Source organism: Perognathus longimembris, chromosome 6, assembly GCF_023159225.1.
Source record: "Perognathus longimembris pacificus isolate PPM17 chromosome 6, ASM2315922v1, whole genome shotgun sequence".
In the NCBI taxonomy this organism is placed as follows: domain Eukaryota; kingdom Metazoa; phylum Chordata; class Mammalia; order Rodentia; family Heteromyidae; genus Perognathus; species Perognathus longimembris.
This window is the reverse complement of record NC_063166.1, coordinates 18,531,344-18,544,557: the sequence shown is the minus strand read 5'-3', so window position 1 is coordinate 18,544,557 and position 13,214 is coordinate 18,531,344. Positions and strand designations below refer to the sequence as shown.

Sequence of the window (13,214 nt, the reverse complement as noted above, 5' to 3'; positions counted from 1 at the left end):
GTGCTCAGTTCCGGCTTTTTTTTGTGCATGTGGTGCTGAGGAATCAAACCCAGGGCTTCATGCATGCTAGCTGAGCACTTTACCAATAAGCCACATTCCCAGCTCCCACAAAGGACTTTGTATAGCGATGTGGCTGGAAAGGGGGCTTGGTCCTCTGGAAGCTGTTTATGAAGTAAGTGCACGATGCAAGCTCAGATTGGGGAGTGCAGATCACTCAAAATAGCAATGTTTTCTTTACAATGTGTTCATTGTGCTTCATATTAAGATTTTAAATTTCAATTGTTTAAAATCTCTTGGGCATGCTCCCCACACTTTGGTAGGACTGGAATTTTAACTCAGGGCCTTGCATTTGCTGGGCATGCACTCTACCACGTGAGCCATGTCCCCATGTTCACATCTCTTGAATAAATATGTTGGCTCAGTAAGTGAAGTAACTTCTATTGAAAAGAGATGGTGAAGGGTAACAGTGGCAACTTATTTCAATTATCATAATTATACTTTCATCCTTCTTTTTTAAAGTGGTGACATACCATGGCTATGCATATACTTTTTGTGTGTGTGTGTTGCTACTGAGGCTTGAACTCAGGGTTTGAACACTGTCCCATAATGTTTTTACTGGTGCTCTGTCTCTTGAACCTCAGTTCTACTTGCTGCTTTTTGCAGGTTAATTGGAAAAAAGGAGTCTTAACAGACTTTCCTGCTTCAAACTGTGATGCTCAGATCTCAGCCTTCTGTGTAGCTAGATTACAGGTATGAGCCACTGGCACCTGGCATATACTTCTGTTTTTCAAGTCTAGTCCTATAGAAGACATACTCAAGTATATTTTCCACGATTCCTAAAGAGTTAAGACATCTCTGGGTGTTCACAGATATAGTCTGATGAACATTTAAAATGTTTTCTTTGCAACAGCCGTCCCCTCTCTGGCACTGGCTTGATCTAAATAGGTTACTCTGAGGTCACTGGAGGCCATAAATCAGAGGGGTGGACTGGTGGCTAAGGCAGCCTGCATAGCTTTCCTGCAATGTGCTATTTTAGTTGGTGCCCCTGAAATGACACCATCTCGTTGGCACCAGCCAAAGAAAGCTTCCTAGACATCTATGGGAAGAGAATGTTGTGTAGTAATCCAAGGTAGAGGTCACACGGGCCTGAATTACTGCGAGGAGGTCTGTGTCTGCTCCCGTCATGGTGACAAATGACAGGGTGACTTCCAACCGAAGTGTTTGTCCAGGAATCCGGGGATAGAAATGGATCCAAGTGACCTTGGCAAATGGTGAAAGCAAAGAGGACTCCATTCTTTTCAACCCACCAAACTAGGACAGCCTCTTCCTGCCACCCCCCCCCCTTTTTTTTTTCCCCAATTCCATTATTAGTTCTCTTAAGAAAGACTCACATAAGTTAAATGACAATAGCTGAATTGGTTTAAATGCTATAAAATATGGCATGATCAAATACAATTCTCCAACATTTTCTAGCCAGAGTCCATACACTTTTACATTCTATTTCTCTTGCTTTTTCCTTTAAGGGTATAACTTAACCGCTGTAAGATTTCAAGATTTATTGTTTTGTTTTTTTGTTTGTTTGTTTATACAATCTTGATTTAATTCTTTCTCTCCTTCCTTCCCTCTTTCTCTCTCCATTCCTTTTTTCTCTTTCTCTTCTCCTTTTATTTCTCCCTCTTTTCTTCTCCTTCCCTTTGTTTCTCCTTCTCCTACCTCCTTCTCTTCCTTCTTCTTTCTTTTTCTCCCTCCCTTTCTCCCTCTCCTTTCTTTCAATTTTGGAAGGGTAAAATGTCCTATAGAAAATCATATCAAGATATATCAGATTACCATACCAATTAAAAAAAAACTAACCTTGGTTTTTATAAACAATCGACATAAAAGACAAAAAGTGGACACAGATCCTAATTATGATTCTTTTCCCGGTGAATGCTTTTCTAGCTTCCTAGTTGAAGTTCTCTTTGAAAGAGAAAGCCTGCTGACTCTGGGGGTTTGGAAAAAGCAGAGGTTTGGTTCAAAAGTGATAACACTTTCCCCATCTGCTGATCACTTAAAGAGCTCCTGACAGCCAATGTTTGAGTGGATTTCCTCTTGTCAGTTCATCTCCATCTGGGAGAGCCTTACTTTCTTTGCAGATGCTGCTGAAACCTCTGTCTCAGACTCGGTCATCCAGGAAAGGTGCGTTCCTCGGCTAAGTCATGCTGTCCCAGCTCATGGGACATGGGAAACTGTGGCCAAAGTCTTGCAGTTTCGGTCTTTAAGTGAGATCTTAAAGACATGTGACCATCCAGGGAATGTAAGAACTGAGAAGTACTTTGTACATGTACTGTGAACCCATGGTGTTTTATTATTCTAATCGAAGCCCTTGAAGATGGACTATTGAACAGTGTTGAAAATGGAAGCAATGAGGGCTGTATCTGGCTTGTTTCTAAGGAAAGAAACAATTGCCTGACTACCACCTGGTAAACTGAGTCCTCTTCCTATATAGGACTTCTGTTCTTGAAAGCTGGCTAAAGGCCTCTGCTGCCCAGGGCCCTTCCTTTTTGCTTCTTTCAATCATCATCATCATTATCTTCATCATCATCATCATCATCATCATCATCATCATCATCTTTTTTTTTTATAGCTATCATTACCATGATTACCCATCCAGCTGTTTCACTAACATTTACCAGAGAGTGGCTGTCAAGACTGCACAATGAGGCAACAGATGAAAGTTCTTTAATTTGATAAGCTTAAGGCAACAATGGGAAAATAGCCTCTAATTCTAATTACGGGATTTTCAGTACCTTGGTAATGAAATAAATCATTTTCCCAAGAAAGAGCATGTGTACCTGGTAGAAACTACTTTGTAAATGACATAATGACATTGTTAGGGTTCAGAAAGCACACTGAAGTCTCTGTGTGTGTGAGAGAGGGAACAACAGAGACAGAGACCTCAGTGTCTCCTCTCTCTCTCTCTCTCTCTCTTTCTCCCCTCTCTTTCCTCTTGGCTCTCCCCATCCCTTCCCGATGCACCCTGCTGAAGAACAAGAGTAGAGTCACACACCAATGCTTCTTAGTACTGTGAACCTTAACATTTTCTTTTTTTTTTAAATTATTTATGGTCAAAGTGATGTACAGAGAGGTTACAGTTTCATATGTAAGGCCATGGGTACATTTCTAATACTATTTGTTGCCTCCTCCCTCACTCCCTCCTCCCCGCTCCGCCTTTCCCTCTCCCCCATGAGTTGTTCAGTTAGTTTACACCAAATGGTTTTGCAAGTCTTGCTTTTGGAGTCCTTTGTCTTTTTATCCTTTGTCTCTCGATTTTGATATTCCCTTTCACTTCCTTAGTTCTAATACTAGTATATGTAGTATCTTGGGTACTCAGATCTTAACATTTTCTTTAACCACAAAGAGCAATAGTTGAAACAAACAGGATCTCAAAAAGGCAGTTAAAACTACATCATGATCATAACTCATTTCTTTTTCTTCTAAGATCTTTTTATGGTTTGTATATCTAAATGGAAATATATATATATATATATGTATGTATCTGGATACGTATATTCATATCCAATTATCTAATTATCCAATATTACTAAATATGCATATGTATATATGGATTTATGTATAGATGTAATTTTAATACATATTTCTCTAGGGGACAAAATTTCCTTTATGAAACTTGTCCATTGCAAGGAAATATGGTTTCACTAACCACAAATTTCTAGGCTTCTTCCTCTCTTTATATGAGAGGAAACTTACTGTGCCTGAAGCTCCTTGCTGTCTTGGCTATGTGAAGGGATCCAAAAGTACAATTGACCCAGGACAGGAGTGAATTCAAGGTACATCTGACCAAGAGGAGAGATTAAGTACAATTCTGAAGTTTTAAAGAAAAATATGAAGTCTCAGGGAATGTATAGTCAACCTTCTTGTTTTAGATGAGGAATGAGATTCAAAGACGGTGATTTGCCCAAGTTCCCACAGCTATACCATAGCAGGGTCAAGGCTACCTTTCAGGCTCATAACAATTTGTCCAATGATGTTTCTAGCACATTAAACCTCTGAAATGTTACATATGAACTGGTGTTTTGTAAATAAATCAGCTTTGGATCTACTAGATAAACCAAACGTGGAAAATCTGCTGAATTTCCTTTCAACAGCACTATCCTAGCACCAGGTATGGTGGTACAAGCTTAAATCCTAGCACATGAGAGGCAGAGGCAGGAAAATCCTTTGAGCTCAGCCTGGACTATATAGCAAGACCTATCTAAAAAATAAATAAACAAAAAGTATCACTATTCTATAGACTAATTTTGGTAAATTCAGCAATAATTGGTATTTATTGAGTATAATAGTGCCTATGTTTAGGCACTTTCCTATAATAGTAGTTAATATGCACAAAGCCCTGTGAGATGTGTGCTCCATTTTACAAGTGAGTAAACTGAAGCCCTGAGGAATTACATAACCTGTCTTAGGCGCAGGGAATTAATTGTGAAAGCCCAGGCAGCAAGACTCTAGAGCTGCTACTCTGGACTATGGCCTTACACAGAGCTTGTTAAAATGAGGCACCAGCTGGTCAAGCTTTTACTAATTAGCAAACATGGGCCATGACTCCAAAAACCAGATAAAACAGAGGCTAAGGGTGTAGCTCAGTCTACCATGTACAAATTCTAGCTTCTGTCCCTATCAACACATACACACACACACTCACGTGCACACACACACACACACACAACAAAATTCCATACTGGCTGGCATGGTAGTTCATGCCTATAATCACATCTTCTTGGGAGATAGATGTAGGGAGTATTGGGACTGATGTGGCCCAAGCAAAAGCAGGAGATCTTATTTAAACTAAGCTGAAAGTTTGGTGTAAGTGAACTGAACACCTGGGGGGGGGGGGAAAGGGTAAGGGGGAGGGGGGAGGGGGGTATGAGGGACAAGGTAACAAACAGTACAAGAAATGTATCCAATGCCTAATGTATGAAACTGTAACCTCTCTATACAACAGTTTGATAATAAAAATTGGAAAAAAAATAAAAATAATTTTTTTATAAAAAAAAATAAACTAAGCTGAAAGCAACAGAACTGGAGGTGTGACTAAGTGATATAGTACTGACTTATCAATCACAAGGTCCTGAGTTCAATACGAGCACTGCAATGTACAAACAACTCTTTTTTTTTTTTTACAGCTCCATATTGGGTGTTGGCTTTCAAAAGATTCTTTCTCTCTCTCTCACACACACATACACATGCACACGCACACACACACACACACACACACACACCTCTTGTCTCTAGGGATTAAGTGTGATTAAGATGTGGTGATTAATTTAGAAAGAGTAAGTATGTCACACTGATAAGCAGTACAAACATTATGAATTTAGTATGAATAGAATCTATTCAACCCCATAGACAAACTGTCCCATTTTACCATTGAGGCTGACTTAGAATTTCAATCTGAATCTTGTCTGCTTCCCAGTATGATTCTATGCTATGGTTCTTGAGGTTAAATAGTCAAGAATGCGCTCTCTCTCTCTCTCTCCCTTCTCTCTGGCTATGGATCACCTCGGCCATAGGCCAGCAGTTTGGTAATAAACTTTCTCTCCTGCCTGAATACCGCGTGGTGTTCTCCTTTACTGGCTACCTACTTTAAAAACCTAACATATATGGTGCCGTGACTCAGATAGGGCTTAAGAGTCAGGAGAGGCAGAATTTCCCTCTATTTTCCTCCTTTTTCTGGGAGTATCCCCAGTCCTGATGGCTCTTTTTCCTCGAACCAAACTGCTTCGAGATGCCACATGGGACTTTTCACCAACACCATTGCTGGCCTCCACATCCACTTCCACCTCCACACCCCTTGTCTACCCTGGTGAGTGAAACTGCTGCTGCTCCGGTTCTCTGCTGCTCCGTCCGCCGCTTCTGCCCGGTAAGCTCTCATCCACTCACCAGGCGCCTCCCTCCTGTGCTTTTTGGGTTTTGCATCACAGTTACACCCAAGTCAGGAAATTGCTAGCACGCCTCTTGACAGTGCAATGAGGACTGCTTGAAATACTCACACAGATACAGTTTTTGCCACTGCAATGGTAAATGGTCAGAAGTCACTTATATTCAGGCTCTCTTTCTCTCTTTTCCTATCTTTCTCTTCCTTTTTCTCCCTCTCTCTCATCTTCCTGCTTACTTGCTTACTTTATAAAAACTCCAAGTCGTACCATCCTGATAATGTGCCTTGCTCACAAAGCTGCCTCTTTTCACAGACCTCCGATACTGAGGCTTGACCAGCAATGTGCTTTGTCAGCAAAGATATCTAAAAGTTCTTTTCTCTAGCATTGACCACGGGTGGATATTGGGTTTAACAGGCACCAGCTCAGGCGCCATTATGCCATGCCACGTTTTCTCTTGTTAGTGTGTTTGTGTCCTGCCACCCCACTCAACATGGTATCCCACTGGAGTTTGTCAAAATATGGTTTCTCCATTTTATAATCTGAAAATTGTTTGCTAGCAAAATTGTTTTTCTAACTGACCACGTGGTTTTAAAATATTGGGCAAAAAAAAAAGTCATTTACTATTGGAATTCCGAAAGAGTCTACTACTGAAATTCATTTTTGCATGCTGTAAAACCTATGTGCACAGTGTGTATGTCTGTGTAAATGTCATTTGTTAATATGTCTATCTAGCTATATATCTGTGTTAAAACTCATCACATCTACTGAGTTTTGTCATTGCAGAATTCTGGCAAGTATTTGGTCAATTCTTGACAAGGTACAGGTAAGCTCTAGTCCCGTTGGTCTCCTTGTTGTTTTAATTGGAAATAAAAAAGGGCTTTTGTGGCAAAGACTCCTTGGATTGCAGGTCGAAGCCAGCCAGGGCAGAAAATCTCTCTCAAACTCCATCTCCCAACTAACCAGAGAAGAGCCAGGCTGGAAACATGGCTGAAGAGACCGATCTCTAAACCAGCCAAATGCTGGAAGTGGAGCTGTGGCTCAAGTGGTAGAGTACTAGCCTTGAGCAGAAGTGCTCAGGGACAGTGCCCAGGCCCTGAGTTCAAATCCTGTGAATGCCAATGGGGGCAAGCCATCCCAGCAACAAGCACCTAAACCACTGGGATTCAGCCAGTTCCGGGAACAAGTATCAGGGAGTGGAGTAAGAGGAAAATGATCGCATCCAAAATGAAGTCACTTTGTCTCGCCCTTTCAAAATTAATCAGAGCCAGGGGATCAAGAGATAGTAGCTTGTCCATCTAATGTCCATACCTGAGTATAAGAACTAGCCAAGTCACCCAATTTTTAATTTTGTGCCCTAAGCCCTTCCTTTTGCCTTAATAATTTTTTTGTCCAGCCCCTGCCTCATGAGACTTCTTCCAGGCTTCATTGAAGGACTGGCATCTACCACCAAGGGACCCTGCTGCCCTCCTTCTCCAGGAGGGACCACATTTCTGCCTTTTACCCCTAATGCCGACGCCCCTTGCCAGCAGGAAGCAGCCAGAGAGTCTTCCTCCTTTTTCATAACTATTAAAAGGCTGGAATGTAAGGTCCTCTCCCTGAGGGCTACATGCAGATGCCCCCACCTCATTAAGTCTCCACCCAGTTACCTGGGTAACCAGCTGACCTGGAGGCAGTTACCTTCCCTTTCCCTGTGGTCACCTCCTAATCCACCTGGCCACACCCCTTGTCCCTGCCCTTAATAAAGCAGGGCTGGGTGGGGGTCACCCTCCTCTCTCTCTCTCTCCCTTCTCTCTGGCCATGGATCATCTTGGCCACAGGCCAGCAGTTCGATAATAAACTTTCTCTCCTGCCTGAAAAAAAAAAAAGTCAAGAATGCACGGGAGCCATCTCATAGGTTCATCAAGTGCTGCTTGCTTAAGGTCTTCACCTTCCAGTCAGGTTGGGCCCACACATGATCCAGAGTGCTGTGTATTAGTCTGTAGGTGGCGCACGTTAGCACCATACCGAGATTAAAAAGAAAAATCTCTTTGTGGATAGAAAAACCTGGGCTGGGCATTTGAGGATCTCATTCTGGAGGGAAGAGTAGATGAATAAATTGCTAGATTATCCAGTCTACACTTACCTTCCTAGTTTTAAACATTTGTTAAATGGCAAAGGATGTTAGTGTTTAGTAGGTATAACCACAGAAAGTATCTTCACATGGAAGGAAAAGCCAAGATCAAATTTTAAAATAACAATGACTCTCAATTCCTGTCATTGGGTAAAGCAATAGACTGAGAATTTAATCTCCAACAACAAAGTTCAAACTAGTCTTCTTCAAACTTAGGTAAACTGGGATAAATCCCCATGCTATGGCTTTATATATTTTGGCATCTAGAACAAAATAATGGAAAGCTAGACATTAACATTGGTAGTTAGTATACCCTAGATGATTGGATTTCAAGGGATGCATAAAGTGCTATACTATTTTTTAAATAAACTAGTATTCTTGAGAGATCTTTCTCTCTCTCTCTCATTCACACACACATACACACACACACACACACAATCCCTTTCCTTTACTTTCACTCCTTAAAAAACTGCTTGATAGACTTTTAAATAAATTACTAGACCTATTTTTTTTTTTTTAGCAATAACCAAATTCATGAGGTCCCTGTGTTCAGATTCCCATTTATCATGTCAGTTCCAAATTTTAGAAAAGCTCTTGCTTATGGCCCATCTCATGGGCGGCATGGAATGAGACATCAACAGAGGGCTAGATCAGGTATTTAAAAGCATCATTTTCCATGGCATAGTCAACTCAGGGAAGACTGTGGGATGAGAATGAAATAGTAAGCAATGCCAGTAAGCTACCAGGGCTTCAGTGTCCCCACTTGAGACAAAAAACAAACAAACAAACAAAAAAGGACAAGGAGAGGGGACTGGACAAGAGGAGTGCCAAGTAAGTATGGAAAGAGAGAGAGAGAGAGAGAGAGAGAGAGAGAGAGAGAGAGAGAGAGCATTGATCAAAGCATATCATATACTCTGTGGTACCATAATCACTCATGGTCCATTGATCCAACTCCACCCTGCTTTGCTGTGTGCAGAACACTGGCAGTCTTCCCTTTAGGTGTCAGAAAACAGCACAGAAGAACCACAAAGGATAAAGATTTTCCACAGAGTCAAACCAGAGCCAACCAGAATGATTCCAGAGAGAAAACTGTGTTTACCGTCACCAAAAATATCATCCTCTTCATCCATCAGACACTCCTCAGCTTCCAGAAACTGCATGTTGAGAAGGACTGTGGGCTGGAGGCGGCAGCCAGCTCTGGGAGTCCCAGCAGCCATCGGCCTCTGGGGTAGTTTCCTTTCGCTCTGGGTTGCCCAAGCCCTTGGGGAGGGCAGCTTCCGCATCTGCCCTGAAGAAAGCAGCTTCATTCATATGAATAAGCTTCTGCTGCCTTTTGAAGAGTGAATTGCAAGTGAGGTAATTTTCACCACGAGAGGAAAAAAAAAGAACTTTTTTTGGAGGGAGGCTGCAGATCAGGTTGGATTTGAGTATAGATACCACTCAAAAGTCTCAGTGCAATGGATTCTAGTTCAAAGTGCCAACTTTCATATTTTCTTAAAGAGGAAGGGGGGCTCTTAACTTTCTTGCTTATGAATTCGAACACAATAGGTAGTGTTGAAAGAGAGGGGTTCACATTTCTCATATCTTGCCTGTGCTTCAATGACAATTTATCTGAAGGTAAAGCAAGCCACTGTGCTAAACCAAAGCAGGCATTTGATGGACTGGAGCTTTTATTTCACTAAGTAAGAGTCATGGTTTTCTTTTTTTTTGTTTTTCTTGTTCAGATCTCTTGCATTGGAAGATTGGAAACTTTACAACAGTGCTTAAATCAAATTGAACACTAACCTGGGCTCTCATTGGCCCCATTAAATCTGTAGTCAGTGAACAAATAAGTAGTTTCAAGTCAAAAACATCCATTTCATCATATTACTCAGTCTGATACTCCAGGCTTTATCACTAAAGGAATGAAAAAGGAAAATGTAACTCAAAAAGGGAAGAAGTACCTACGGGCTTTCAGATGAACAGTAGGGGGTTTGCATCACCATATCCAGCTACCAAAATATGTTGATTTCTATGTGTTGTGCAAATACCAATCGGAGTGAGATCTTGACTTCATCTGGGGGTTTCCCCAGGCTCTCAGTGGGCCAGAAGCTCAGAAATATGCCAGTGGAGATGATGGTGAAGAGCTGGTATTGACCAGCTGGAGTCTAATTTACTGCACAGATTTGAAGTCTTTCAGTGGTTCTCATAAGTTGAGAGCCTGTACTTTCCTTCTATACTGGTTCCTCTAGAATTATATAGTTTTTCCCAGAGGAAAAGGTGAATAATCAATCAGGCTGGAGAATTCCAGTAGTGGGGAAAGATTACTCTAGAGGACAAAAATCAGTGACTAAAGGCTGGGCACCTACAGAAGGGTCAGCCCTGAACTTCTGGCTCTGGAGTCTCTTTTTTTTTTTGGCCAGTCCTGGGCCTTGGATTCAGGGCCTGAGCACTGTCCCTGGCTTCTTGCTCAAGGCTAGCACTCTGCCACTTGTTAGGTCCTCTCCCTGAGGGCTACATGCAGATGCCCCCACCTCATTAAGTCTCCACCCAGTTACCTGGGTAACCAGCAGACCTGGAGGCAGTTACCTCCCCTTTCCCTGAGGTTACCTCCTAATCCACCTGGCCACACCCCTTGCCCCTGCCCTAAATAAAGCAGGGCTGGGTGGGGGTCTCTCTCTCTCTCTCTCTCCCTTCTCTCCGGCCATGGATCATCTTGGCCACAGGCCAGCAGTTCGGTAATAAACGTTCTCTCCTGCCTGAATACCGCGTGGCGTTCTCCTTTACCGGCTACCTACTTTAAAAACCTAACATATATGGTGCCGTGACTCGGGAAGGGCTTAAGAGTCAGGACAGGCGGAATTCCCATCTATTTTTCTCCTTTTTCTGGGAGTATCCCCAGTCCTGACAGCCCTTTTTCCGCAAACCAAACTGCTGTGAGTAGCCACGCGGCACTTTTCACTAATATCATTGCTGGCCTCCACATCCACCTCCACCTCCACACCACTTGTCTGCCCTGGTGAGTGAAACTGCTGCTGCTCCGGTTCTCTGCCGCTCCGTCCGCTGCTTCTGCCGCTTCTGCCTGGGTAAGCTCATCCACTCACCAGGCACCTCCCTCCCGTGCTTTTCGGGTTTTGCATCACAGTCACACCCGAGCCGGGACACTGCTAGCACGCCTCTTGACAGTGCAATGAGGCCTGCTCCAAATACTCGCTCAGATACAGTTTTTGCCACTGCAATGGTAATTGGTTAGAAGTCACTTATATTCAGGCTCTCTCTTTCTCTTTTCCTCTCTTTCTCTTCCTTTTTCTCCCTCTCTCTCTCATCTTCCTGCTTACTTGCTTACTTTATAAAATTCCCAAGTTATACCATCATTGTGTGCCTTGCTCACAAAGCTGCCTCTTTTCACAGACCTTCGAAACTGAGGCTTGACCACCAATGTGCTTTGTCAGCAAAGATATCTAAAAGTTCTTTTCTCCAGCATTGACCACGTGGTGGATATTGGGTTTAACAGGCACCAGCTCAGGCGCCATTATGCCATGCCACGTGTTCTCTATTAGTGTGTTGTGTCCTCCTGCCACCCACCTCAACATGGCATCCCACTGGGGTTTATCAAAATATGGTTTCTCCATTTTATAATCTGAAAAATTGTTGTTTGCTAGCAAAATTGTTTTTCTAACCGACCACGTGGTTTTAAAATATTGGGAAAAAAAGTCATTTACTATTGGAATTCCGAAAGAGTCTACTGCTTAAGTTCATTTCTGCATGCTGTAAAACCTATGTGCACAGTGTGTATGTCTGTAAATGTCATTAGTTAGTATGTCCATCTAGCTATATATCTGTGCTAAAACTCACCACATCTACTGAGTTTTGTCATTGCAGAATTCTGGCAAGTATTTGGTCAGTTCTTGACAAGGTACAGGTAAGCTCTAGTCCCCTTGGTCTCCTTGTTGTTTTAATTGGAAATCAAAAAGGGCTTTTGTTGCAAAGACTCCTTGGATTGCAGTTCGAAGCCAGCCCGGGCTGAAAATCTCTCTCAAACTCCATCTCCCAATTAATCAGCGAAGAGCCAGGCTGGAAGCATGGCTGAAGAGACTTCTCTCTAACCAGCCAAATGCTGGAAGTGGAGCTCAAGTGGTAGAGTACTAGCCTCGAGCAGAAGTGCTCAGGGACAGTGCCCAGGCCCTGAGTTCAAATCCTTTGAATGCCATCGGGGACAAGCCATCCCAGCAACAAGCACCTAGATTCCTGAGACTCAGCCAGTTCAGGGAACAAGGATCACGGAGAGGAGTAAGAGGAGAATTATGTCAGATCCTAAATGGAGTCACTTTGTCTCGCCCTTTCAAAATTAATCAGAGCCGGGGGATCAAGAGATAGTAGCTTGTCCATCTAATGTCCATGCCTGAGTATAAGAACTGTCCAAGTAATCCAATTTTTAATTTTGTGCCCTAAACTCTTCCTTTTGCCTTAATATTTTTTTTGTCCAGCCCCTGCCTCATGAGACTTCTTCCAGGCTTCATTGAAGGACTGGCATCTACCACCAAGGGACCCTGCTGCTCGCCTTCTCCAGGAGAGGCCACATTTCTGCCTTTTACCCCTAATGCCTACGCCCCTTGCCAGCAGGAAGCAGCCAGAGAGAGTCTTCGTCCTTTTTCATTACTATTAAAAGGCTGGAATGTTAGGTCCTCTCCCTGAGGGCTACATGCAGATGCCCCCACCTCATTAAGTCTCCACCCAGTTACCTGGGTAACCAGCAGACCTGGAGGCAGTTACCTCCCCTTTCCCTGAGGTTACCTCCTAATCCACCTGGCCACACCCCTTGCCCCTGCCCTAAATAAAGCAGGGCTGGGTGGGGGTCTCTCTCTCTCTCTCTCTCTCCCTTCTCTCTGGCCATGGATCATCTTGGCCACAGGCCAGCAGTTCGGTAATAAACGTTCTCTCCTGCCTGAATACCGCGTGGCGTTCTCCTTTACCGGCTACCTACTTTAAAAACCTAACACCACTAGAGCCACAGTGCCACTTCTGGCCATTTTCTGTATGTGTAGTGCTGGGGAATCAAACCCAGGGCCTCATGTATACCAGGCAAGCACTCTTGCCACTAGGCCATATCCCCAGCCCTGCAAGGCATTTCTGATTGCTCTCAGGTCCATACTAGGAAAGGAAAACCAAAGCTAGGGAAGCAGTGCTTAATTCAG

General features: G+C 43.1%; 1 protein-coding gene across 5 annotated transcripts in view; it reads right to left on the bottom strand.

The window, feature by feature from the left end:
* The window catches only part of Ripor2 (RHO family interacting cell polarization regulator 2), a 177,879-nt gene that overhangs the window by 92,964 nt on the left and 71,701 nt on the right, over positions 1–13,214 (bottom strand). Inside the window, exon 1 of one of the 5 annotated variants that reach the window (XM_048348370.1) lies at positions 9,140–9,321. The exons of 2 other annotated variants lie outside the window; for them this stretch is intronic. In XM_048348370.1, coding sequence (XP_048204327.1) covers positions 9,140–9,257 — 118 coding nt within the window. In that variant the 5' untranslated portion in view covers positions 9,258–9,321. Of the gene's footprint in view, positions 1–9,139; positions 9,322–13,214 lie in introns of those variants that run through there. 2 more of the 5 variants (XM_048348369.1, XM_048348365.1) reach the window with 2 other exon arrangements.